Source organism: Heliangelus exortis, chromosome 4 (genome assembly GCF_036169615.1).
Source record: "Heliangelus exortis chromosome 4, bHelExo1.hap1, whole genome shotgun sequence".
Taxonomy (NCBI): Eukaryota; Metazoa; Chordata; class Aves; order Apodiformes; family Trochilidae; genus Heliangelus; species Heliangelus exortis.
The window spans coordinates 9844666-9871198 of record NC_092425.1 but is presented as its reverse complement, the minus strand read 5'-3'; the positions used below and the strand labels follow the sequence as shown (position 1 = coordinate 9871198).

The 26533-nt window shown below is 44.6% G+C and overlaps 2 protein-coding genes across 4 annotated transcripts in view; both read right to left on the bottom strand.

The window, feature by feature from the left end:
• Nucleotides 1-4685: 4685 nt before the first annotated feature.
• Nucleotides 4686-15468, bottom strand: ERI1 (exoribonuclease 1). Of its 2 annotated transcripts, none has more exons than XM_071742905.1 (7): nt 15338-15468; nt 14372-14547; nt 12330-12540; nt 10931-11014; nt 10225-10334; nt 7883-7997; nt 4686-5552 (listed from the first exon to the last, which is right to left on the bottom strand). In XM_071742905.1, exons 1-7 carry the CDS (start codon nt 15407-15409, stop codon nt 5310-5312), a joined length of 1011 nt encoding a protein of 336 aa, XP_071599006.1. In that variant the 5' UTR covers nt 15410-15468; the 3' UTR covers nt 4686-5309. The 2 variants fall into 2 exon arrangements, with proteins under 2 accessions (XP_071599006.1, XP_071599007.1); XM_071742906.1 differs by having other exon boundaries at nt 14372-14542; nt 15338-15436.
• A 1277-nt stretch (nt 15469-16745) lies between these two features.
• Nucleotides 16746-26533, bottom strand: part of MFHAS1 (multifunctional ROCO family signaling regulator 1) — a 34782-nt gene continuing 24994 nt past the window's right edge. The window contains exons 2-4 of one of the 2 annotated variants that reach the window (XR_011725707.1): nt 22349-22475; nt 20480-20907; nt 16746-18965 (exon numbers count right to left, since the gene is read on the bottom strand). Coding sequence is in view for 1 of the 2 variants with exons in the window: in XM_071742903.1 (XP_071599004.1) it covers nt 20904-20907; nt 22349-22475 (131 nt within the window). In the remaining variant the exon portion in view is untranslated. Of the gene's footprint in view, nt 18966-20478; nt 20908-22348; nt 22476-26533 lie in introns of those variants that run through there. The other variant, XM_071742903.1, reaches the window with a different exon arrangement.

Here is a 26533-nt window from a genome sequence, read left to right as displayed (position 1 = left end):
TGACATTTCAGAGAAGCCAGCCCCAAAACTAGCAATTTTGAAGTGCTTGAGAAGGGTCTGAAGGAGAAACACGTCCGTGTGGCTCTGCAGATTAACAGGGAGAAACAAAGCACCAGCACAGCCGAGGGAAACTGTTCCCAAAGATTTACACAATGCCAAGGGGCAGGCTTCACAGGCACCACAGCAATCCCTCTGACACCAGATAAGGATGCCTGATTTCTTTTTCAGCCATGCCCCACCTAGACTTCTCTGCTCAAACAAAAGCCCTTTATCTACAGAGCTGCCTGTGTACTGAAGACTGCCAAGTGTGGTGACCTGCTCTATGGTTTTTTCAGTAGGACATGGCTTAACTTTCCTATCTAATACACTGCAGGACACTGTGTTGGTAGGAAAGAACAGCTCTCTATCAGTAATGAGAAACAAAGTCCTCTGAAGAGTAATGCTGGCCTGAGGACCTGTCTGTGGCCAAAAATGGGTGGAAAATTCCCGGTTAACTAAGTGATCCCAGCAGCAGACTACTACAGACTACTGTATAATCTAGCTTATTTTTCCCCTTGTCTGGTTTCACAGAACCAGAACAGTGTTGTTTGGAAATGAGGTGGGAAGGCCTCTTGTCCATCCTCCCATATGGCACAGAGCTATCACTAACAGGAGCTCGGGGGTGTCTGGCTCTACCTTCCCCCTCTTATTGATGTCCTCCAGAATATGACCACACTGTCCCCAGGATTGCACTTAAATACAGCCAAACTTAGTGCAGAAGCCATCAGTTACCCCCTCTATACATGATGCTAGACATACCAAAAAGTATGTCTCAAAGTTCATCAGCTGTATTAAACACAGACAATACAGATGGGTACAAGCACACACCCTGCCTAGATCAGCTAATAACATGTCACTTCTCCCTTCTCTTTAAGCCTCTATAATCCTATTCCATATCTGCAAGAATGGAAATTAATCACAAACATTTGATGGCTTTCAAGTGAGAAAGGGAGGCACTTCCAAGTCTCATATTGCTGGCTGCTACACCTGCCTCTAAATGACATCCAAAGCACTTTCATGCTGCTCAGAGCACAAGTATGCAACTACTTATCATTTCAAGCTACAAATTATTATGAAATAAAGGAACACAGCAAGGAGACCTCCAAATCACACTTTTTGCAGTCATAAGTAAAAATAAGCACTGCTCAAGCACGGTGTTTTTCTGAGCAGGAAGCTGTCTGGGAAGGTGTGTGACACTTCATGGCCAGCCCAGGGCCTGCACATCACCCCAAAGCTGAGCACAAGCACCATGAAGCAATTCCTGCTTATTGAGACACCTCTGGGTCACAGAGGTCCATTTGGTTACACGTGCTCTTTAAAAAAAATCCCTGTTGCTGAAACAGGGAGCATAAACAAAGGAGACCAGAATCACCTACATGTACTTTACCAATGCACCATCATTACTACCATTCACTGCAAACAGCAAGAAACCACAATTAGCAATAATTTTGCCAGCAAAGTAGGTAGAAAACCCCAGCCCCCCCATGTATCTGCAAACAGCATCACAAGTAACAAGTGCAGTCGTGACCACATTGAGTTAAGATAACTGGAACAGGACATGGTGCTACCCATGGGACACCCCTAAACTGAGTGGACACAGAGGAGGCAGCTGCCTAAGCCTTCCAGCTCCATCCCTAAACAGAATACACCCAGACATCACCTCTGCCACAGAGGTGTCCAAAGCTCTCATCATTCATTAGAAAAAGACTTCCCTCCATGTGAGGCCACTTAGTGCAAAGCATTCCTTCAATTAAAGGAGCACACCCCTGAAGTTACTTCAGGCTTTTCTCCCAGCCAGGCACTGTTGGGAGGCTGTGACTGCACAAAGGCTAAACTAGAAGGAACTCAAAAAAAGAAGGGACTTCTCACTCTCCAAAGCTTTGTCTGCTTCCATATTCACAGATCAGCACCTCATTCTCCACTGAATGAGGCAGAGAGGTCTTCTAAAATGAACTGTTAGGCTGGTAGGGCTGTTCAGCTAAGCCACCACTCAATACAAGGCAGAGCAGAAGCATGAAGTGACCCCCACCCATCTACTTCATGCATCACCATTAGGGGAGTGCTCCTGGAAAGCTGTCACTGTTACCCCTGGGGCTGTCAAATACAAAGTCCTTGAGAGAGGGCTAGAAAGGTCTTGCTAGCAACAGGATGATGTTCTGTGCATTTAACCCATTTCAAAAGCCTCCAGTCAGTAACTGGGCCTCTTGACACCTATCCACCACAGGTAAGATTTCACTTTTTTTTTTTTTTTTAAAGGGTCTGCTGTCTCTTTTTTCCCCAGATTAGAAAGAACACACAAAGGTCTTAGTTAGCACAAGCTTCTTTCCAAGGGAGGCAAAAAATTGCTAACAGAAGAAAAAGGGAAAGGGAGGACTTACAAAACAACCTTGGGAATTGCAGGGTGAGAGAAATTAGTTGTCCCTTAGCAAACAACACCCTTAGAAAAACACCACTTCCACAAGGTCACTGAAGAGCACTGAAGGCCTGCAGTGAAGTGCCAAGAGATCTCCAAGGACATGAGAACCTCAATTCAAGGTGAACTGAAGTTTTTTTATATTTCCACTGCTGGGAACAGCCCCCTGCTCACTGCAATGTTAATTTCCAACAAAATATGAAAACCACAACTACCTTGTTAAACTAAATTACTAAATTATTGTAAGAAAAGCACAGACAGGAGCAGTTTCTATGGACAACTGAGCCTTGCCCCTGTTGGCTGACAGAAGGCTACAAACTGTTGTGACCTCTCCCCCATGCAGCAAGCAACATTTCCTCATCCAGACAGAGGTTATTCCTCTTTAACCTGCCTGAGAAACCTTCTTTCCTCTCTAACAGAACCCCAAGATTCTATGAATCTCTCTCACATTCATATAAATACATATTAAGAAAGCTACTTGCAAGTGCTTGTGTTGAAATTTGTCTGCAACTCCTTTGTTCAAAGTTTTACAAAGGCTGCCTGCAGTGGTGGTAGAATTGCTCAAGTACAGTGTCTGAAATCTGAAATAAAAAGACTCAAAACAACACAACGAGGCCTCTTACTGTACAGGCAGGAAAACACCTGCATGTTTTTGATGACTTTTTTGCTGGCATAAAAGGGATTTTTTTCTTACATAGTTGCCAATTAATTTTTAGAGCATGGGATGACTCCCCTAATAAATAAAAATACTACAGCAGAAATGCACTCAGCAAGCTTCTCTGCACAAACAGGATCAATCTAAAAAAAACCAAACACTGTTTGGCTAAACACAAGCATCACTAAGAAAATCACCATACAATGTATTTTTTTTTCTCAAATGCCTCCTTTCCCTAATATCAAAACATCCAGGAAAATTAATCTCTGTACTGAGTCTTGTGAACTTGTCACATTCATGAGATTTAAGCCACCTACCCATGGCAATGTTGTCCACCAGAGCAGACTGTTCATTGGGCCATGCTGAGACCAAAGAAATCCCCCCCCCCAACACTGCTCATGCTTTACAGTGAATTCAGCATTTGACTTGTTAATAAATACAAACTTACCTTAATAAGTTTGCCTGCATTTCAAGTAAACCAACGAATATTGCTCAAATTCACTTCATCTCAAAATGAATGAATCAAGCATTCTGTGAAAATAGTTCCAGTTTAAAATCTGACATTAATTCAAATTAGATAAAATGGTATCTGGAATGATTCTACTGATTTCTGCAACTCACTGATAAAAGATACTCAAGCAGTAAACAACAGCAAAATATTAATATTTAACCCTTATCTCAAAATACCTTTCTGAAGTTATTTAGCAAAAATAAGCAACTCTGTATTTAAAATAAACGATGTAAAATTACAACAGTTCTTCACTTATGAAACCTGCAGTATAATCTGTAACAAATAGTTTTTCATTGGACTATGAGCCCAGTTGCAGACATGTAAATAGAAGACTAGCAACAAAGTCTATGATACTGCCAGCACCCCAAGGGGACATGTGCTCAGCTAAACTCAATTCTATAAAAGAAGCCTCCACCACAGCAACTCAGAAACAAAAAGAGTAAATTACCATGGTTCTTCAGAAAAGCAAATACTATGGTTGCTATAGTGAAAGGCAAATATACATTTAGCAATTTGTACAAGACATGGGCTGACAAAGAAATGGTATTTTGACAGTACATATATTGGACATTTGGATTTTACCCTTCTGAAAATACATCAGGTATTGCTACAGAAAGAAACTGTTCAACAAACCTCTAAATTAGAGCTTCAAGAATAAAATTAACATAATTCTAAAGCAGTTCTAGCTGTCCACATCTGAGACTCAAAAGAAAACATGCAAAGCTGATCACATTCATGTTGCACTTCATACAGCCTATGGAGGCAAAGCAAATTAAGCCTCTGGTGTCTTTGGAACATCATCTTAACTGGGGCCTAGGAAGAAAGCAGAAGTTGTTAATAATTAGATGCAGCTTTTATTAATAAAATTATATTAATCTTCCAATATTAGATTTTGAGATAAAGGTGTAACTTCATGGTGGCAGAGGTATGGGAAGGTACCAAAAATAGCAGAGTGTGTCTTTAAATGTGCTCCTATGAGTGTAGCAGGAGTAAGAGATAACAATCCACAAAGTGAAAGTCTGAAAAGCCAACTCTTTTTAAATACAAATTAAAAAAAATTACTATCATACTGTGTCAATGGAATTTTTATTCAATATATAGCACTTGATATGGAAGTTGACAAACATATTCATTAATGAAAAAAAAACAAACCTAAACAACCTAATACTTCTCTACTGCTTTATAATTGATGAATATGCAAAAAAATTTTTAAAAAATTACCATCAGGAACCCTTAGTAGAGTGCCTTATCAGGAAAGGCCAGCCCAACCACTATTTCAGTACTTCCAGCATTGCCTTATTTATGTGCAATGAATAATCAGATGCTAGATATCATTACCATATGGCATAGTGAATAAACACAGCCCACAGGCTGGGGTGGAACAGCACAGTGCAAGCCAAATCAGTTTTTGGAGGTTTTTAAATTACAGTCTTAAAAGCTTAATACTTCGCCTGGATTCTGCATATCAACCTTACTGCTAGAAAAGTTGCAAACAACAAATAAATCAGTATTAAAAAAAAATGCTGTAACACAGGCTCCAAAGAGCAAAGAGCTTCCACACTCCCCTTTATTTCAAGAGATGATTGGTTAAGGTGCTTTCAGATTCTGCACATGGTTGGCAGGTTTCATTGGCTCTAAACAGTCTTCAGTGGGTACTTGAGAGCAGTTCCTAAGGCAGAACCCTTGAACTGCTAATTTCTGCTGTGGGGCATCTGTGGAGCAGGGGCTCCCTCTAAGGGGGCTGAGGAGGAGACTGTCATAAGCTGTCCAGCATACATTTTCTCATTCACCCGCAGTTTACAGCCATCCTGTAGCATCCTTATAGCTATCCTTGCAATGTTTTTAGAGTCATCAAGTCCACTGTGAGGTCTCCCATCATAATTCATGCCCAGGTTTTCAAGCATGATTGCCAGCTTGGTCTGGTTCCTAGGAACCTGATGGAGAAAGTGAACCACACACAAGAATTAGGCTCTGTACCAAGTCTTTTTAATCTAACACAGTGCAGCTGAAGCGTATGCAGATTCTAAGTCTGCTCAAGTCACATAGTACTTTCATGTTGCCTTTTGTCAGATCACTAACAATTTAACATCAAAGCACCTTGGTGAGACAGACACTCTCATTTTCAGAGAGGAGACACAGTCAACAGGAGCTTGTCTAGACTCAGCATAATGTCAAGAGCCTCCCACCAGCACCAGCTCAAGATGGGCCAGTAGTGGCCACGGTGGAAACAAGGTTCAACAAGACCATAAAAAAGGAATTACAACCCAAAGAGGCATTGCAGGGGGAACTCAGATTTTTGTTTTCTTTTTAAATGCTAAGCAAATAAAGAAGCACCAGGCTCCTGAGCCTCACTACCATCAAGCTTCTCGATGCCTCCAAACACCACAGGAACAGACCAGCAACACCTAGATCAGTGCAAGTTCATATGGATGAATCATAGAATCATAGAACAGGCTGGGTTGGAAGGGACCTCAGAGATCACCAAATCCAACTACCACTACCACTGCAGTTCCCAGCCCATGGCACTGAGTGCCACATCCAGGCTCTTTTTAAATATCTCCAGGGATGAAGAATCCATCACTTCCCTGGACAGCCCATTCAATGTCTGATCACCCTCTCAGTAAAGAAATTCTTTCTAATATCCAACCTAAACCTCCCCTGGCACAACTTGAGACCTCTTGTGCCCTCTTGTCTTGCTGAGAGTTGCCTGGGAAAAGAGACCAACCCCCCCTGGCTCCAACCTCCTTTCAGGGAGTTGTAGAGAGTGATGAGGTCTCCCCTGAGCCTCCTCTTCTCCAGGCTGAACACCCCCAGCTCCCTCAGCCTCACCTCATAGGATCTGTGCTCCAGTCCCTTCACCAGCCCAGTTGCCTCCTTTGGACCTGCTCCAGGACCTCGATATCCTTCCTGAACTGAGGGGCCCAGAGCTGGACACATGACCAACAGCACGGACAGACTGAAGGGCACTGAACTGACTTACCCATGGAAACTCACACCAGCAGAAGCCCTTTGATTAAGTTTTTGTTTTTTTTTTTTAAAAGGTCAAAGAAAAACAAAAGGGTAACTTTCAAGGAAAATTTCTGTTTGCTCTCTTGGTGGCAGTGGTTGGGGTCAGGGAACAGGGCACATAGCAAGTTCCAAGACCTTGCATCATCCAACTGGATTCAACAGTGAGGTGGAATGGTGACAAGACAGTTGCCAATACCCAGCAGTTTGCAACTCCAACAATAAAACCCATGAACTGGGCAGGGGAGACATACTGCAGGCTGTGGGTTATTTCACAGGGAAGTTACAACACATTCCTTGTCATTATCTATTGCTATTACTTAACAACACATTCAATAGTGGCACGGAATAGCTAAATAGAATCACTCAATAACTATAACAGCTACACCTGATTGCACTGATTAAACAAAAAATTATCACAAAAAGTAAAAAGAACTGCATTCCTTCACAATCTTCATTGCCTTTGATAAAAAAGCACTGCTCATCAGAGAGGAAAAGGAAGGTATGTCTAGGTTAAAGCTGAAAGGACTAACAGAACTGTTCTGTGCTTCCAACAGAAATGGTCATGCACAGAGAGGCACAATAATAGAGGGAGAAATGGAGTAACCCTGTAATATTTGCCCAGCATAAAGTAAAACTCTTCTCTTATTGAATGTTAACTCAATATTGTCAGCTGGGCTAAAATCATGTTCAAAAAAATGATTTAGTGCAGACTGACTAGGAATTTGCTAGAATCTCCAATACTCATTTTATGATAATCTGACAGTGAAAAAAAGCAGCAATAAAGTCCAGCACTGAACTGCTTCTCCTGACAATGGGTCCTTGTAGATATGTTTTATCTTTCTCTGTCTCTATTGCCCTGTCAAAAGTGGAGATAACTGTGGGTAGCGATGCAAATCAGTTGTATAGTGAATTACATTAAAACAGGAAAAAATAATTGAAAAATCAATAGTCTTTTCAGCTAAACTACTTCAAGACACACTTTATCAAAGAGCACCAGTATGACATGTTTAGATAATCTTCCACGGAGCATCTCATGACTATTAAAAACAAGATGCAGTAAATTATGTGACCTTCAATTAGCCCAGCGAGATCTCTGCATGAAGCACATCTGAAAATCAGGCTCCAGGCAACTTACGGTTTAAGTACTATAATTTTATCCTACTCAAGTAAAGATGACAAGCACAACAGGACATTCTAGACTTTTAAAGCAAATTTTCCCATAGGAGAAAAAACTGTACAAACAATTTGCACAAACCTTATAGAAGTTCCCATAGGATTTGCGAATATTGATCCACTTTTTGGCAAAAGAAGGGTATTTGATACGGCTCATACGGCACTGGATGTTCAAAAATTTACTCATATCCCAAGATCTTAAAAAGTCAAAAGAGAAAAACATTAATGGTACATAATTCAGGTGCCCTGCATTCTATATATTGCATGGCTGTAGCACAGAAAGTTGTCTTTTCTTTGGTGATCAGTAGAAGGCAAACAGTTTAGAAAAAGCCCTTTTGCTAAAGTAATGGTAAATCTTTTTTTTAAATACAAATTTGTTTGTTATGGGGAAAAAAAAAGCAACATGGGCATGATTTTCACTAGGATGGTTTCAGGTCCAGGATCATTAAGACAAAAAATAGCACACCAACTTGTCCACCTCCCACATCTACTCCAGAAACTGCTAATAAACGAGGTGCTTACCACTTTTTACTTTACCACTTAATTACTTTGCTAACTCCCTTTACTTAGGGAGGCAAACACCACCTTACATTCTCCTGATGACCTACAGTTGCATGCATGTCTCTACTTAATGCCAATTATCAAAACAAGAGTGCACTTAGTTTAAGGAGAAACCAGACCTTTATGGAAAGAAAATGAAACTATAACCCTATGCACTTCCAGGCTGCCTTCCTGAAGGGAACCATCCCAACAAGTTTGTAAGCTTCAAGATAAAATACAGGTTTTTTCCCCTCTCTTAGAGGTGTCTACACTGTCTCACTTATGTGGCAGATATTTTCCTGCACCTATTTTCCTTGAGGAATCCCAGTGAGATTTCTGTGGAGAGGAATTCCAGACACATTCTGGGCCCAGTAATATAACCAGTGTTCCTTCAGCATTTTGTTTTTAATTCACTGTTCCTTCCAAAGGCAGAAAATTAAGTAAAAAATTAGTCAAAGAGCAGTATTTACCACAGTTTCTTAAAGCTGAACATGACATGAGGCATAACTCCTTTTTTTTAAGGTGCACTTTACACCTCAAGTCTTGTGTGACAGCCTTTAAATGGCTTCACTGTTCACAATGGGCACAAGCACATTTCAGTGATACAGGTTCTTCATCAGAAAAGACCTGTGAGCTACAGTTGTCTAATTCTTTGGTAATTTTGAGAAAGACAGTCTCATGGAGAAAAAATATTTTCCCAGTTGCTAAGTTGGGTTAGTTAAAAAAATTTTTGCTCTGTATCCATTTATCTCCTATGATGCATTATTTTTCAAACCACTCATACTACAGACTGAAATATTTATCTGTGTTTTAGTTGACAGAAGTGTTAGGAAGTCACAGTAAGATCTCCCACGCTCTTTTTTCATGAACTCCAGTTTTGTTTCAGGGTTTCTCTCTCTTTGGTTCAACACAGTCACTGTAACAGAGCAGCACTGGGCTATCTTTTTAATGCAGCACAGCAGAAGACCTACTCCAGGCAGACAACAGGCATAGCAACATGAAAATGCATCACTCATCTCAACGTGGCTCATGTTGAAAACTCCCTGTCCTACCCAAATCCCTCATTCCAAGTGAAGGAAGAAAGCAGACATATTAACAGTAATGTTTCATGGTTAAAAAGCAATCACCACCTACAGAAAAAATTCCCTCGCCAGTGCTATGTAAGATGAGGCTCAAACAGCATCTGTCATCGTGGAACAAAGCTAAGATCACAAGAACAATACTGCAGCATGGATGTATCCAGATCTCAAGATCTCTTCACTTTGCAGTCATAAGGGGACTCGAGTTTCCACTCAACCTTTAGGAAGTTCAGGTGGAAATTCAAGGACTGGTCAATCACTCACACAGAAAGCTTGTTAGAGGTGGGACCCATCAGTGCCACACTCCTCTGAGCCAAAGCAGAAAGCTTTCTGTATAAGCCATTTCTCCTTCTTCAGTAAACTGCATAATCTCTTATTGCTTTCTGGTGAAATATGCAGGATAACTCACACATGCTGGGCACAACACAACCACCATGCAACTCTGAAAGCTTGGATCCAGGAGAACATGGGACTCACTTGGAACTGAAACTGCACTAGGTTATTTGCAGGTGTTATTTGCTATATGAAAACTAGATGACAACAGGTGATTACAAAAACAACAACAAAAAGATTAAAAAGTGTATTCAACATCACGTAGTTGCACAAAGCATGTGAGGAATGAAACAGTGCCATCTAATGGACTTAAGCTTCATTTCAAGTGCTTGAGCTCAGCTTTTCTGATTTTCCTGTAAGGTAAAAATGTAGTAAAATAGCAGCATCATGATCCACTTTTAACAATACTGTCAGAAAGATTAAACATGGTTTTGCCATTTTAGATCATGCTGAAAGCTGGATAAGGACATACCCATCTGTCAAAATGGAATAGCTATACTTTGTTCCCAGTTCTCGCTGTCTCATCCACTCTATTACATTCTGCAGAACTTGAGGAAATGTATCAGCCTTATCAACAATGTCCTAAAAGGACAGAAAAAACAGAAGTGAGAAACACTACCTTCAGAAAAAAAACCACAGCATGAAGTGTAAGAACTATAATGGTATATAGGCACTCTCTAATCACTCACTAGGCTGGCTCCATAAAAATGTTTAGAAACAGATCACACATTAATATAAGCAATCAGGCAGATCTTTTAAAACTGAAATAAAAGCACATCTTAAAGAGCCAACATCCAATGGAATCTATAAAGGTAATAAGGTCAATTAGCTGTTGAACTCTGAAAAAAACCTTTGAGCTCATTTCCCAGGCTCCTGCTCAATCACTTGATCGTAAGCCACTGCCATTATAAGATTAAACCCTTAAGAATAAAAATCTTAGAAGAGGAACAGATGTAATTTGAAACGTGCTTTCCTCTGCTAAAGATTAAGTTTCTACACATGGATTAAAAAGTGAATGTTTTTCCCTACACCTAAGTAATCAACTTAGTGACTGGGAGAGAAGGGAACAAAAAAAGATTAAGAGAGTAAGCCTTACAGAAAACTACCATGAATTACCAGTTTGAAAACATCAACATCTCTTTGTACTTTTTTCCCAAATAAACAAAAGTGCAAATTACCTGAGTGATTCCTGTCAGATTTATGCAGAAGTTTGAAAGCTTGGGATTAATCTCTGGCTTCACATATTGCTGAAAGGTATCCTCCTGTCATTAAGAGAATCAAACACTCAACACGTGTCTATATAGCCCACAAGACAACCTCTTTAGCTTGTACACCTTTGAAAGGCAACAGTAGCTACTTTGTCCTGCTGGATGCCAAGAGGCAGTATGAGCCTCCTCATGCTGTCATGAGATTCCCCATGGTGTGGATTCCTGGCTTTCCAACTGCAACACATCCTTCCTCTCAGGCAGCAGGCACCACAGTGCAGGGAAGTGGATGTAAGAGGGGAGAAAGACAGACTCTGATAAAGGGATTTGAGAAAAGGGGAGCATGAGTAAGGAAAAAAGTGAGAGGCATGAACAAAGTCCAGTGTTTTTTTAGGCTGTGCCTCTAAAAGCTCACCTGTGATGGCCACACATCACAGAGGCTGCATCTGAGTCATCTGCCTCTAGATGCCAGCCCATCAGAGATAAAGACAATGACCTCACTCTGGGAAACAGCAGTGAGAGAGTGAAGAGTACATCCAAGTTTCAAGGAGAAGAGAAAGCCCCAAATCCCTGCTGCTATACACAACCTTTTGGACAGAGGCAAAAAAAATATGCTGTCTCCTACAACTCTTAAAGGTTGTAAACCAATATTGATCATCTGCACAACCCTCTTTCAGCAGGTAGTCATACATGCAGCTACACTCTGATGTGGCATCAGTGATGACTGAAAAATCCTCCTCTGAAAAGTTCCTGATAAATGAAACATTAGTCAGAGGAGCAGACACTGCCTCCATTTCACTGAGTCACTCAGTTTCAGTTAGACAGCAAGCAGTTTTTCCAAAGCAAACTTGTACTGGAACAGAACACTTGAGCCTTCCACATGCCTATTAAATGTTTAACATCAGCTTACACAATTTGTTGGGTACATTGTGGAAACAGCCTAGCCTGCCAAGAAGCAGAGTTCACTCAACCCCACTTTCTAGAGCCTCTGCATTAGTCTCATCTAGATTGCCTCCCACAGGACCACAGAATCTTGTTTATGATCAATCTCTGGAGTCCTAGAAATAACTTTGTGCATCTTAAAGCAGGGAAATAAAGGAGATGGATGACTGAAAACTGAAAGTCCCTCCTCTCCTCTCAGTAGAGGGAGTCAACAGCAGGAGTATGATCTATGCCAGATGCTTTAAGAATAGAAAGGAAGTTTTGTTTGTAAAAGGTTTGTAAGGCAGGGGATAGGTCTTTATGAAGAAAAAAAAAAACAAAACCTTTTTAAAATTAAGTTCAACATCTACCTAAACACTAACCCAGACTTTCTGAAGCCAAGAATTTACAGAGAAGAACACCATAACAACTCAGTAATTTCATCACTTACTATTTCCAGGGTATGTGTGTTTACTAAGACAATAGGAAACTCAATTATTTCATGTACAAATTCAGGTGGGTTGCCTTCTTCACATGTTGCTTCAAAGTCAACAACACAGATGTAGTCATAGTAGCTGTCTCCATTAAGAGGTTCTTTCTGCATCAGCTTCTGTTTCTTATAGTAGTTCTTCAGTCTCTTTTTCAGCACATCTTTTACTCCTCTTAAAGAGACAAAGAAAGTGACGAGGATTACACTCTCATTCAATGAATTATTTCAGCATCACAGAACTGAAGCTACATTTAAAATTTGAAAGTTCATAATTTATTAACTTTATTTTGAACACCAGCACTTCCGAAGTCTGAATTCAAATTTATTATGCAGTTAGTACTCCATTACCCGAGATAATGCAGGGGCTGTGATACTACCCTGAAAACGAGAAGATCTTGATAATATCAGTATCTGGGACAGACTGGGAAGCACAGTGCAGAGATACTGCAGTCACCTCCAACTCAGCAAGATTCAGCAGCAGAAGCCTTTGCAAAACCTTTATAGATTGCTCCTAGACAATCTCTTGCCCTGAAAACAGCACTGCTTCATCCCTATTTCCCTGTGCCCTCTGCCTGAACTGACCAATGCCCAAGATACTTCTGCATCAGTGGCACAGATAATGCAGAATCCATCTCTAATGCTCACACTATCAATTTGTCTCAATCCAAATTTAAAACTGAGTTTGAGTAACTCAGTTAAAACGAAGTATTTAAGATTTCACTTGTCAGAAAAAACTTCCTGGTCAAGACCCTAGTTTCAGGAGGTTTGTGGCTAACACATAAATTCACAGCAGCAAGTTATTAAAGTTACATAATGTGTATTTTTAATACAAACATTGTAATATGCAAGTACAAGTTCCAGAACTACCACACACTGAACCCCAGCTGAATAAACAAAGAAATTATTTTTTAAATTACAATAGTAGATGAAATCACGGAAGCCCCGGGAGCTACTTGTAGCAGGTGGTATTATCAGAAAAGCAGCCCACTGATTCACAAAGCAAAACTGGAATCAGTCTCCTAAACCTGCATTTGAGAACACTGGTCTCTCCTACAAACACAGACTCTCCACAACTGTTTAATAATCTTGTTTAATTTTAAGTGACCAGTTCATTCAAAACTGAAACAGTATGGGAGCTGATGGAGGGGAAAATTACCCTTTTCTTCATCAAACCTATAAAAGAAGTTAAAAGAGGAGATGATCTGCTATCAAAACAACCTCAAGGGAAAGGACAGTGTGGGGCAATCTGCTCAATTCACCACATTAGAGGTGATACACTCCTTGTTTACAAGTGAGGCAAATTTTGACCTACTTAACTGAATACAATAACAAAAGAAATCTAACTTAGCTTAAAGAAAAAATTAAAACTTTCTGCATTTACAACTGAATAAAAAACACAAGCAGAAAATCAGTCACTTAGGAGGAAACCAAAACCACATCATTTACTATTTGATAGCTGGTTTTTATTTTTAAATCATAGTAATTGCTGAATAGCTGTAAAAATCTAACCCCTTTTGTTAAGTTTTATCAGGTAACGATACTTTTTTTCCCCCCAAGGAGTCAATTCATTTAGCCAAAGAAGGGATTAAAAAAAAAAAAATGCATCCAGAACACCTGCAGGTAGATGAGGCAGAGGTGGCAGGCTGCACTTCCCATTGACACCATTTTTTTTCTATTATGCTGTTAAACTGTTTCTTTTTTTTTCTTTCTCCCCTACAGTCTTCTTCTCTAGAATGCTAAACTTCTCTGCAGTTACATATTAAAAAACATATTACATAAACCTGCAGTTACATATTCTTTCATTTCTTTACCAGCTGAGACAGCAGACATTTCTGATAACACATTAAGCAGTATCACATGCACTAATCCTGTAACAAAAGCTGTACATAAGGCTGCACATAAAACAAGCAGTGTTTGGTGGCTTTCAATTTGTGGTGTATTTTTAAGCTTTAAAATAATCATCCCTGTCTCTCTACTGTAATTAAAAGAACCATCAGCCTAACCTGGTTTCAAGCTTGAACTCTGCAAGTTTACTTCTGAGCTCCTCTCTGGTCATTCTGTTGATATAACCATTGGTCATAGAAATTTCTTTGTAAACTGGATCACTGAAGTCATTCACACTGGTAGTTGTGTTTTTTCCATTAGTTTCTTGATCACTGATCCTACAATGATGCCTGCCCTAGGAGAAAGAGAAACCCACAGGTCATTCAAGCAGGTGAAAACAAGAAGCTAGAACATTACTGTGATCAAATGAAGTGAACTAGCTCATAGACAGGTGAGAAAATCAATACTGAAGCCAGCTCTGAACACTGTTTTCCTCACTTTCATGAAAATCAACCAGCAGAAGGAAGGGACACTGATGCTCCTGTCTGAAGTCAAGCCAGAGAGCAACTCCAAGAGGCAAAAGCTGAATACACCTTCCAGTTTCACCAGAAAAGGTGAGTTTTCTGGGATGAGCTGCCAAAACCCTGACGGGCAGGAATAGATTTCTCTTGGAACCTTGTTTAACAACAATCTATAGAGACAGACAGACAGACGGGCGCCCCACGCTGTGACTTTAGGGGAAAAGCTAAAGGCACTCTAACTCCAGGCGCTTATTTACAGCCTCGGTAGGGCGAGCACACGACGGGGCCGAACTTCCCGAGACCCGCCGAGGCCTCCCGGGGCTCGGACGCAGAGGGACGGCCCCGTGGCACCGCAGGCACCCCCTCGGTAACCGGCACTCGGCCCTTCTGGCAGGCCGCGCTGCAGCCCCGCAGCCCCGGGAGGCGCCGAGGGCCGGGACGAAGCGCGGCCTGAGCAGAACCGGTAACGGCACCGCCACAACCGGGGCGGCCTCTACGCATGCGTCGGGGAGCGCGGGTAAAGGGGTTGTTTAGGGGGGGTGGGTAGTGACGGTCCGGGGATGCCGGTGTATGCTCGGCGTGTCCGACCCGGCCCGGTACCTCCCGCCGCCCCAGGGCACTCACCGGCGGGCAGGCGGCAGACTCCGGCGCCTCAGGGGGGGCTGCCCGCGGGCGGTTCTCCTTCCGCTCCTCCATGGCCGCGGTCGTTGTGGGGCGGGCAGAACGCGGGGCCCGCCCCTGGGCGGAGGGTGGGGGGCGGCCCCGCTGCCGCCTCAAGCCACCGCCCTCCGGGTAGCCGGGCTGTCTGTGCTTCCCGAAACACCCAGAGCTGCTCGGCAACCACCCCAGCTTCCTCCTTACCCGTCCGGGGAGACAAACTGCCGTGGGTATGTGCCACGCGTGGCAGGGCTGCCTCAGCGCTGCCTGTGCCGGAGGGATCGAAGACTGAGTCTTGGCAGCCCCCGGCCTCATGCTCCTGATACCATCCCTCCTGAGCTTTTGCTGAGCAGCCTCCTGGCTTTGGGGTCACAGCAGCTGTCTGGAAGCTCTGGCCGTGCTGTGGGGAAAACGCACTGGACAGACATTCCTCTCCTGACTTCGCAAGGAGCATCCTACCCACGGATCTGGGACACATAGGGTGGGGATGGCCAGGTGCTGGATATGGGAGTAATTCCTAGCTCCTATCCCTTCTCTCTCCAGGGAAGCTGCCTCGTGCTCTTACCCATATTATCCATTAATCTGCAGTCAGCAAGAGGGGGGGTGTGGGGTGGATGGTACCAGACGGGTGTGAGCCTTCTGGGTCTTCTCAGCCCGAAGATGAAGGCAAAGAGAGGATGCCCCTCCACACATCATGAACCAGCTGATTCTCTGCTGGTGCTTTCCCCAGCCTTGGAGTGCAGTCCAGGCACATCCTTGGAGATTTCCCTTCTGTCCCCGTCTGGCTCCCACCTAACTGATGCAAACACAGCACCATCTCCACATCTGGCAGCCCCTGAAGAGCCTGGCATCACTTCACCTGCCTTGCCACCTGCCCAAAGCCTCACCTCCTGTCTTACTCCAGCACACCAGTGTCTTGTTGAAGACAACACCATCCTGTCCCCAAGCCCTGCTGTGCAGCATTGCCATGTTAATTTTGGTTAATACATAGGTTTGTCTCTTTCTCCAAATCAGGGAGGTGATGTGAGGTCAGACACAGCTGCTTGGGGTTGAATGGGAGGAAGGAACTTGCTCCTTACTTTTAATTCACCCTCCTGGTCCTGCTGCTGCTAACACTCACGTTGGCAAGCAGAGGGATAGCTCTCTTATTGCACTCACCTCTGAACATGGCACTTGAGCAGGGCTCACAGAGAACCAATCTTTCCAAGGAAGCAAACAATATGGTACCAGTGAGAACCAGCGAGCTGGCCTCACAAGCCCAAAAAGCACCCTAAGAACCACAGGGAAAAAAGCTGTCCCTCCTTGCCAGAGCACGCAATGGTTCACAGGTAAGTCACTGGAAGAGGAAAAACAAAGCAAAGAGCCAGGCCTCTCCTTGAGATTGAGATCACCTTTATTTTTAGTTGTTTTGGCGAGGACGTGTGGGCAAGTGTGGGTGTGGTGTGTGTGCGTCTGGGCATGCACAGGGGTGTGTGTGTGTGTGTGTGTGTGTGTGTGTGTGTGTGTGTGTGTGTGTGCAGAGTCCTGCCCAGTTACATCAATTCCTGCAAGTACAGTCCATGAACTGAGCCATGAAGCGCGTGATGAGTGCTACACAGAGGCCCACTTGCTTGCCTCTTCTTGTGCTTACTGCAGTGCAGCATCTCCCCCTCCCTGCACTGCCATTCTGAGGATGCTAGGCCATGATCCCATTCAAAGGGTGCAGGAGGAGCTGAGCTCCAGAATCTGGAGTGAGCCAGTGGGTTTTCACCTCACTTAGTGAGCTCCTAAATACCATATGTAGTTCCCTTTAACTCATCTGTATCTGTCTCCTCAGTGAGGAGCACCTACTGCTCTGACAAGTTTTAACCACTTCAGAGTTACAAAGGGGAAGGGAACAAGCTCCCCATGTAAGCTCAGGTGCTGCATCACAGCCAAGTGCATCTTGAGTTCCTGGGAAAGCAGCACCCAAATGCACCACTGAGTTTTCACAGCCACCGTGGAACTGTAGCACGTGGGGATGTCACAAGGGAGATGACCTGTGCTTCCACTGCCTCCAGGCTCTTCCATCTGGTTTGGAATACCATTAAGGCAGGTTAAACCTCAATCTGGTCTCTATGTCTGTTTACCTTAAAAGCTGAATCCCCCAAGCTCAGAGCAGTGGCAGAATGCAGAAAGAACAGCTATACCACAAAAGGAGACAAGTCAGATACATCCTGGCCTCGTGGCAGCTGGAAACAATCTTGTTTCTCTGCCAGTTCTGCCTTTAGCACAGTTAAAGCAAAGGTGTCCCATCACCTGGGACCCTCTGCAGCTGCCAAAGACCTCCAAGTACCCCTGCATGCCTAAAGATGAACTAGGTGTGCAGCATCACCCTCTGGGCTTCCTCTGACTCCACTTCAACAGATTTGTGATTCTATGACCTGTGCACTGCTCAGGGACATGCAATTTCTCACGTTACACAGTCCCAGCAGAAGGCAAAGGTGCTATCCTGGGAGTTTCACTTGGACGGATGCAGGTTTGAATCCCAGGTTTTGCCTCAGAGCATAACACAGGGTACTCAAGGACATGTTCCAGGTGCTGCAGTGCAAAGCATCTTGCCAGTTCTGCTTCAAAATCTGTCTGTACCAGATTCAGAACTGGTCAACAAACAAGGGGTCTGTAAACCAGTAAGCACAACAAGTGCTTTTTGAACAAAGTAGACATCCAATACCTACTGGTACTTCTCCTCCTTTTCCAAGGGGGTTAAATTCACTGTCAGCTCCAATGGGTAGACAATTTATGCCCCAGTCCTTTCTGCTCTTTTCATACACCTTCAGTAATGGCTGCAGGGGCTCCACAGAGGCCTTAGTCATTTCTAACAGTTCAGTAACTCTCCAAGCAGGGACAAGAACAGTAATACAATACATGCTCAGGCATCTCTGCTCTTTGGGCACTGCTTTCAAGCCCTCTTTCCTTGTGACTTGACTCGTGGAAAATGACAAGATACTTCAAAAATATGGGGCCCTCATCCCTGGGGCTCAGGGATGTTAAGTGGGGTCTAACAGGCAGGAGCTCAGTAAAGGGACACTGTGTGCAGAGGATTCCAGGATGCATCCTTAGAAGAGAGTGACAGCAAAATCAAAAGAACTATTAGCCACTTGGCTTGGTTCTCCTGCACAGATCTCCCACCTGGCAGTTGCAAAGGGGAGACGTTTTTGAACTGCATAGAAAATTAAATGGCTTTTGCATATTAAAAAAATACAGATGAAAACACAGTTAACACCAGTTACTCAACAGTGGGCGGATGAGTGATCACCATTTTTCATATCAAAAAGACCCAACTCGACTCATCTCCATACTGCCACACTCCCAGTGTTACAGCTTCAGTGCCTGCAGCAGATGGAGGGCCTGCAAAGCCAGGTCTGTGCTCCCACCAAGCTGCCATGCCCTGGCAGGAGGGGTGTGGTCCCAAGTAGCAGGCTGTAGGACATCTGCTCTGTCCTCTTGCTCCTCATACATCCCAGACCACATGGGCACACTGGGTCACAGGCCTCCGGCTGGGAAAGGATTCCACTTTGTGGTTTCTTTACAACGTGGTCTCCACATGTCACAGCAGCAAATTGCTAGTTTCTTCCTATGGAGAATGGAAAGAGAGAGGTGAGTAGCAGCCAAGAGCAGACAAGGCTGCCCAGCACAGGAGGTGACAGCAGGGCATGCTCTAACCTAAGTTCTGACTACACCAGGGCCTTTCCTGTCTCCCAGGCAGCAAGGTTCTGAACAAAACAGTTTCCTTGCACTATTCCCAACACCAAAGATCTCACCTCTCTTCCACTCCCTCCAGCCACCCATTTCTAGCCCCCAATTTATTTACAGCAATGAAGAAGCACAATCAATTAATGTTTCTCACTGACATAAGAAAGGTTCACAGGCACACTGCTGGAGGTGGCAACTCAACATGTGAAATCTGAGCCCAAGCTCTCTCTCCATCTGGAATGATACCCAGAAGAGATACAAAGCTGACTGAGCTGCCAACTTTTATTTGGCAGCTTTCCCCCCTGAAGTGAGGCACAATGGCTTGATTTCTTCCACCTGGCCCCTGCAATCTCCTACTAGAGTGTATTCTGCCCTGCATTTCCCAGTGTTAAGTTCCTGCCAAAGGGGCAATTTGCAGCCCTGCCCACCAAGCTGGTATCTGAAGGACCAGAAAACAGAGGAACTGTGCAGCAGGTCCCAGCAGGATTCGTGTTACTGTCTTGCACTAGTTGCAGGCCCAGCCAGCCTGTGTTCTGGCAGGGACTGCCTGCCAACCAGTATCACACATCCCAGGTCTGTGGAAAAGGGCCTCTGCCCCATGTCTGCCATCACAGCCCCAAGGATTAAGAGCTGTACAGTGACAGAAAATTTTAAATCCCTCATCTCTAGGACCTCCACCAGCATCTGAGGAAGGCATCCTGGCTCTGAAAATGCCTGCCTCCTATTTGATTTACACTGTATTGAATATCTGCATGGAGCAGGACCTCCAGATTCCAGTTATCAGGGCTCAGCTCTAAGGCACAAGCTGACAACAATATCTTAGAAGTCCTGAAAACCACCTGGTCAGGAGAGAAACCAGTTGTGGGGTCAGCCTGCCCCTTCCCACGTCTGGCCCAGGGAAAAAGGGCTGCCCATGAAGTACAGCTGCCAGGGACAGCATGAGGGCATCAGGGACAGTTTGTAGAACACAGCCCCATGCTGCTTCACTAGATTTCCACAGAAAAATGCCTGTGTAGCTTTGCTAGGAGGAGGACCCAGATCTAGGTCTCTGGTGCTCTAGAGGCCATGATGCATGGAAAGTACCACAATGACAACTCCAAGAGCATCCAGATGTAGCAAAAATATGAGCTCTTGAGGGCTAGTGATAAGGAAGACATGGCAGGTGTTGGGGCACACCAACTGCCCTTCTTCAGCCCCCATGTGATTACAGTTCACCCTTACTGCTTCATGGCACTGCTTATGCACAATGCAGGAAACATTTCCCAGCTCTGCCAGCCACCACTCAAGCCTAATGTGTGGGACACAGCCAACTGTTCTGCAGCCAAGCAGTTTGAGAGGCTTCACAAAATCAACCCCATCCCCAACAAAACCTTGGCCAACTGCCACAAAACTCACTTGTCCAGGAACAAGTCCAGGGAATCCCGCTACAGCTCACATCAAGAAACTTTCCTCCAAGCAGGTCTGAGTTAAATGATACCAAGAACATTTTTACATTCATCATGAGATCCAAATGGGTTTTCAACACGTGATCAATGGGTCCACAGAATCCTATTCCCCAGTGCTTCCCCTCTGGCCAGTGGCTCTGCCATCAGCAGCAATCATTTTGCTTCATGCCTTGTTGTCCTCGACCTTCAGGTGACTGCCTCCACTCCAGCCACCAGGCCCCCCCTGGGAGCTGCCCCTGCCCCACAGCTTTTCAGAGTCCAAAGTCCCATCGATCCCTGTTAGCATGCAACTCCACAACTGGAGAGATGGGAGCACTGCAGAGCATCAGCCATGTTCTGCCCGGTGGAAAACCTTTGGCACCAGCACTGATGATTTATCTGGAAAAAATAAAAGAAAAAGTAATGTAGCAGGAGCAGCAGGCTTCTTAATGCTTGTGATGAGTAACCTGAGATGCAATTTTCCCCTAGGCTTCTAAATAAGGAGGGTGAGGTCTTTAAAAGTAACACAGGCCTTCTTAAAAACAGAAGTTTCTTGCCAGCAGAGTGACTGAAACTGGGACACAGATGCTGTGGAAGGCAGGCTGGAGGACAGGACGGGACAAGTGCACAGGCTTAGTCTGACAGCACAATACAACCAAAATTGCAACATCAGGTTAGAAGTATCTTGTGCCAAGTACACACACAGAAGGACAAAATAAACAGTCATGACCTGTGGCTCTGTACCAGGGCACCTACTTTTTTTTCTTGCCCCAGGTGGGCATTTCAACTTCACACACAGCTCAACAGTCGACCATCACCAAAGCTATTTGCCAGCAGGGTGGACATATTTTGGGATGGCAGGGTACTGAACAGAGAGAACAGCATCCAGTTTCAGAGCCTGAAGTGAAATTAACAGGCATTCATATGCACCATGCACCAGCAAGACACTCAACTTGCTCCTCTAAGCTCCCTGACAAATTCCCTTCCAAGGAAAGCAGGCCACGGCTTCATTCTGTTCTACAAGAAAAGTTATGCATCAAAAGGCCACAGCACTGCCCATTTTCATGAGTGCTGTTCCATATTTGTTCCCACCACAACAAAGATCTATTTTCTAAGCACATTCCTGCTCTGTGTAAGCTGTTGATACACAGAAGGGCAGGGCTTCTGTCTACATGGACCTCACTGAGCTGGACAACTGGGACAATGACAGTTCTGTGAAATTCAACACAGACAAGTGCAGAGCCCTGCACCCAGAACAAGGCAGCTCCATGTACCACCACTGCCTGGAGTCCAGCAGGCTTGGAATCTGGTGGAGAACACATTGAACACAAGCCAGCAGAACCTCTTCACAGCAATGACAGTCAAGATGTAATAAGGGAGACTCAGAGGGGACAGAAGAAAAAAAGTTCTACCCCAGAAGAACAGTGCAACTCTAAAGTCCAGAGAGGTGGTGGTACCTCCATTCTTAGCCATCAGCCATTGCCTATACAAGGTCCCAAGCAACCTGACCCAGGTGTGAAGGTGGTGGCCCTGCTAGAAGCAGGGCTGGGACAGAGACCTCCTGAAGTCCCATCCCACTTGAAACTAGCCATGATTGTATTTTCTCCAGTTCTGTCCTGCCTACTATGTGTCCTGCATCTCCCACTATGCAGCTCAGTAAACACTTTAACTCATTTTACTCTATCATTGGAGTAGGCTGTCTACACCCACAAATAATTAGAAGTGTCTCCAGGTGGTGGGGCTGCTGCCTTCCAGAAAAAAATGCTTAGTGAGGGTGTGTTTCACATAGGCTTTCTGGTGTCTACTGACAGGGGGCTGGGGGTCTGCTTTCAGGTCTCACTTGGAACAAGGGCTGATCACAGTAGGAGTGGGGGGGTAAACCAAGGCAACATTAACTCGCTCGCTGCCGTTCTTGGGACAGATGATCTCCGCCAGTCCCTCTGGTCTCGGCTGACTCAGCAGTTCTCCTGTAAACAAGGGAAGAGAATGAAAGCATTTAAACATTGGCAAGGCAGTTTTTGCAGTTTTTGTTTCTAGCATGTCCTTTCCTTCCCCAAGCAAACACCCGTGACCAATGTGAGTGAGCACTGGAATTAGGCTTACTGGTCCTGCAAGCCAGCCGAGTCTTGTCCGTGTAACCATGGTGAATGTCCTGGTGACTGCAGCTTGGGGACATGCTGCTCCTCACAAATTTAACATCTGCCATCTTTCCTGTCTCTGCTTTGAATCACTGCACACAGACTTGAGAGCTACTTGGGGATTCATAACATCTAAATGGAGCCTAATGAGGTGGAGGCTTTAGGAGCAGGTGTTTTAATCAGGCTTTGGGGGCAGCTGAGATCCAGAAATTTACCTTCAATCACCATGAAAGGGAACAAGCTGATCTGGTAACATCAGCAGGATAATTGGCAGACAGCCAAAGCTATAGATACAAGCCTTATTATTCACATCTGCATACTATAGCCATCCATGTCCGCAAAGATACCCAAAAAGCAGCTGTCTTTCAGTTCTAGCAGAAGAATGACCCAAAATCCTTGTCAAGACCACCTTCTTTGGCATGAACCATAAAAAAGATGCTTTGAAAGCAGTGCCACAGACATGATTTTTGTATTACTTGAGTATTTCTCCTCTAAGAAATTCTAGGGAGGGCCTCAAACCAACCACAGACAAGTGTGCTTGACCTTCTCTAAACCTGTACGTTACCTCCCTGTCCTCTGTCCCTGAGCAACCCTGACCATTGCAGCTGTCCAGCCCTTCCTCTGGTACTGTGATTTCTGGGCTGGAGGTACCTAATAGCTGGAGGGAGCCTGCTGTTCTGCAAGGGCTGGCCAACTGCAGAGTGCCTCTTTTAGCTGCCAAAGCAATATTTAGAAACAGGTAAAACATACTGGAGAGGATTCCTTAAAGCCCCTCTCCCAAGGCACGTTTGCCACAGCTGCCATGGGACTGCTTCTGTGTCCTGTCAGGGTTCTCTGCCACACTATCCTCTGCTGAGCATGCAGAGCCTGGCTCCCAGCTGTCAGCTCTTCCCTAATGAGGGCAACACCAGCTCTTCAAGTCAGCAGGGCAAGGGGGTCTCCACCACATGGTATCCCTCTGCTAAATGAGTTGTGTCAGCTCCATGGTTCAAGTACCAAGTTGGCAGCTCCCCACGCTTGCAGCACACAGTCCAGGGCAAGATGCAGCTCAGCACAGTGAAAGGGGAAGACAGGTGCTGAGATGTGCTCAGCTCTCAGGAACGCTTCCCCAACAGCTCTCTCAGAGCAATTAAAGTTTCCTCCTGGCTCCACTCTGCACATGACTGGTCCCAGTAGGGCAGAATCCCCAGCCATCAACATGCCACCTCCTCAGCAGGGTCTAGCCACTAGCTTAGACACCTAACAGTGCTAGAAGCATCTCTTGATACCAGTCTGGCAGCATCCACACCCAACAAAGCATCACTAATTCTGCTAAATGTGCCCACACCAGTGCTTCATAGCCCTAAGACACCAGGCCACAGCTGGCTTGGGCCAGACAGATCAGTGGCTTCCTTTACAGAGGCTGCAGTCACAGGTCCACACAAAACTCTGTACCCATCCATCAATCTGCTACCCTGAGCTGTCCACACTTCCACTGAAATGCTCTATAGACAGATGGTCCTTGGACTCTCCTATTTTGAAACACTCTTGCAATAAATTCCTCTGCTGTTAAACAAAGAGCATCAGAAAAAACGTCTCCCTGTGTCTAGCTGTGATTGCCAGGTCTCCTGGGAAAATCAGAAAAGAAATCATGCTTCAAAGAGGTTCTGCCCAGCCTGGGCAACAATAGCCCAACAGGCAGTCAGCCCCATCATGCCTGAAGCCCCCCAAATACTGCTCTCCTCCTCACACTGTTTCTCTTCTCACTTCAATGAAAAACATCTAAAACTTGTTTTTTTCCAAAGCAAGAAGACAGCACTTGGTATCATAAAAGCAGAGGGAAGGTCTTGGCAGGGAACACAAACACACACTATTCCTCTTGAGAGACACCCCACCTCTGGGGCCAGTAATTCCTGTTTGCCCCCATGGTCTGCAATGTGAATTCCTCTTTGGTTTGAATATCTACTCTCCTCTCACACCCACACTCAAACCTGAAGTGGCAGAGCAGCTTTTAAGCTACTCAGACATGTCTCCCAAAACAGAAGAATCGTGATGGTATTTGCAATTCAAAATTAGATCTGCAAGGCAGTGTCCTCAATTACGTGAGCTGCCACACACTGAAAGCACTGCATCCCCTCAAGCACATACACCACAGGGCTCCACATCCCAGTGATTCCCAGGTTTCCAACCTCAGGCTGACTTCCAAACTGCAGTATTGCTAACAGTACTGAAAACACTGGCTCTGAAAGGTGAGTCATAAAAATCAGTGCAATATTCTGTGCTTTAAAGACAGGTATAATAAATTCATTAGACCTTAAATCAGAGGGGTGATAAGATTGGTCTGTCTGCTTGAGCATTCACTCCCATTCCCAGTTCAGGAATCTTTTAGACAGAGATTTCTCAAGCAGAGGAGAATTCTCAGGTAAACATCCTCACACAGCTCTTCAGTCCACTCTTCTTTAAGGCTTTACCTTTCCTTCTAGGTTGCTTTGGGGATAAAACTCACTTTATTCTGTCCCCAGCCCGATCCAAATCTTCTCCAGCCCCACTCCCGTTTCCTGCTGACATACACGTTCTTCCCCAGAAGAGACTTTGCTCACAGTTATTCCATCATGCACCAAGTGGGCAGAAGGTCATCTGTGCATCCTTCCCGTTCCTTCCCCTCCTAGTTAAGGGATTCTCCACTGTGCCCCAAACATAGCATTCTTGTCCCTTTGTTTTTGCTACTGTTCATCTTTGAGGAACAAACTCATCCCAGTACTAAACCAGGGATAACCATCTAAATTCTTCACTTCAAATCACTGCTTAATAAAACACTGCTTGGACACAACTCTCCAGGCCCAGAATCTCTGGGAGTTTTCAGAAACCTCATGTTTCTACTCAGAAATTTTTCAAACTGCAGGAGATTAGAAATAAAAGTCTTCAGGGCTGTGGCTGGGTGGGAAAGAGGAGATAAAACAAAGCACTGAACTGATACAAAAGGAAAAGCTAAATGCTTGGCTTGTGGTGGTATGGGATGTAGCTGGAGCAGCCCATGTCTGCAGCACTTGTTCTGCCCCTACATACAGACTACCCAGTCTGTATTTTGATTGCACATTCCTTCATGAGCATGTCACAAATTTTACTGGAAACCTCAGTTTCGGCTGCCCCCTCCGGAAGGTTGCCCTAAATAGCACACACACAAACCACAAAGCTTATCCGAGTCTTGACGTGGCCTTGGTTTTAATGTTAACTTCCACAGAAGCCACGAAGGTTTTAACCAAGGCTCCAACTACTTAGCCTTAATGCTAAACACCAGTGCAGTTGAGTTTTTGCAGAACAATTCCATCTTCCATCAGACAAATCCGCAGCACTAAAATTATTCAGCTGATTTAGGAGCATAAGCCCTGCTTGCAAAGACACTTTAATGCTTGCTGACCAAGGCCTGATTTTCACATGCATCCAAGTCCCAGATCAGGTGACAGCAGAGAGGCTTTTACCCAAGTCTGGTTAAAAGCACCTGCAAACAGACAACAGATGCTTTAAAAGATGCTTCTTACATGCCTCTCCATTTACAATGGCAGGAATGATGCAAAGGAGTGGCATCTCTTCTGTGGCCACCTTAATGGCATTTTGGCACACAACAGCTCTCCACAACTGGGTAAAATGTGCTGCAGAGCAAGCTAAGGCCGAGACACAAACTGAGACCCTGCCACGGTCAGTTTTAGCTGCAGCATAAGCTGGTTTGTAAACTCCCCCAAGCAGATGGGCTGAGCAAGTCATGCTGCCTGCACCACGTAAAAGAAACTTACTACACCTGAGCAGTCCCAGGCAAAGGTAAGAACAAACTTCCTCTCAGCATTAGCCAGCTCACCTGAAGCAGGTATTTCTACAGCAGCAGGATGTTCTCCATTGCCACTATCTTACCC

Coding starts and splice junctions, on each gene's coding strand:
- ERI1 (XM_071742905.1), bottom strand. CDS start 15,409: ATGGAGGAGCGGAAGGAGAACCGCCCGCGGGCAGCCCCCCCTGAGGCG. Junction 10,335..10,930: donor ATCTGACAGGAATCACTCAG/GTAATTTGCACT, acceptor CTGTCCTTTTAG/GACATTGTTGATAAGGCTGA. Junction 7,998..10,224: donor TATTCCATTTTGACAGATGG/GTATGTCCTTAT, acceptor TGACTTTTTAAG/ATCTTGGGATATGAGTAAAT.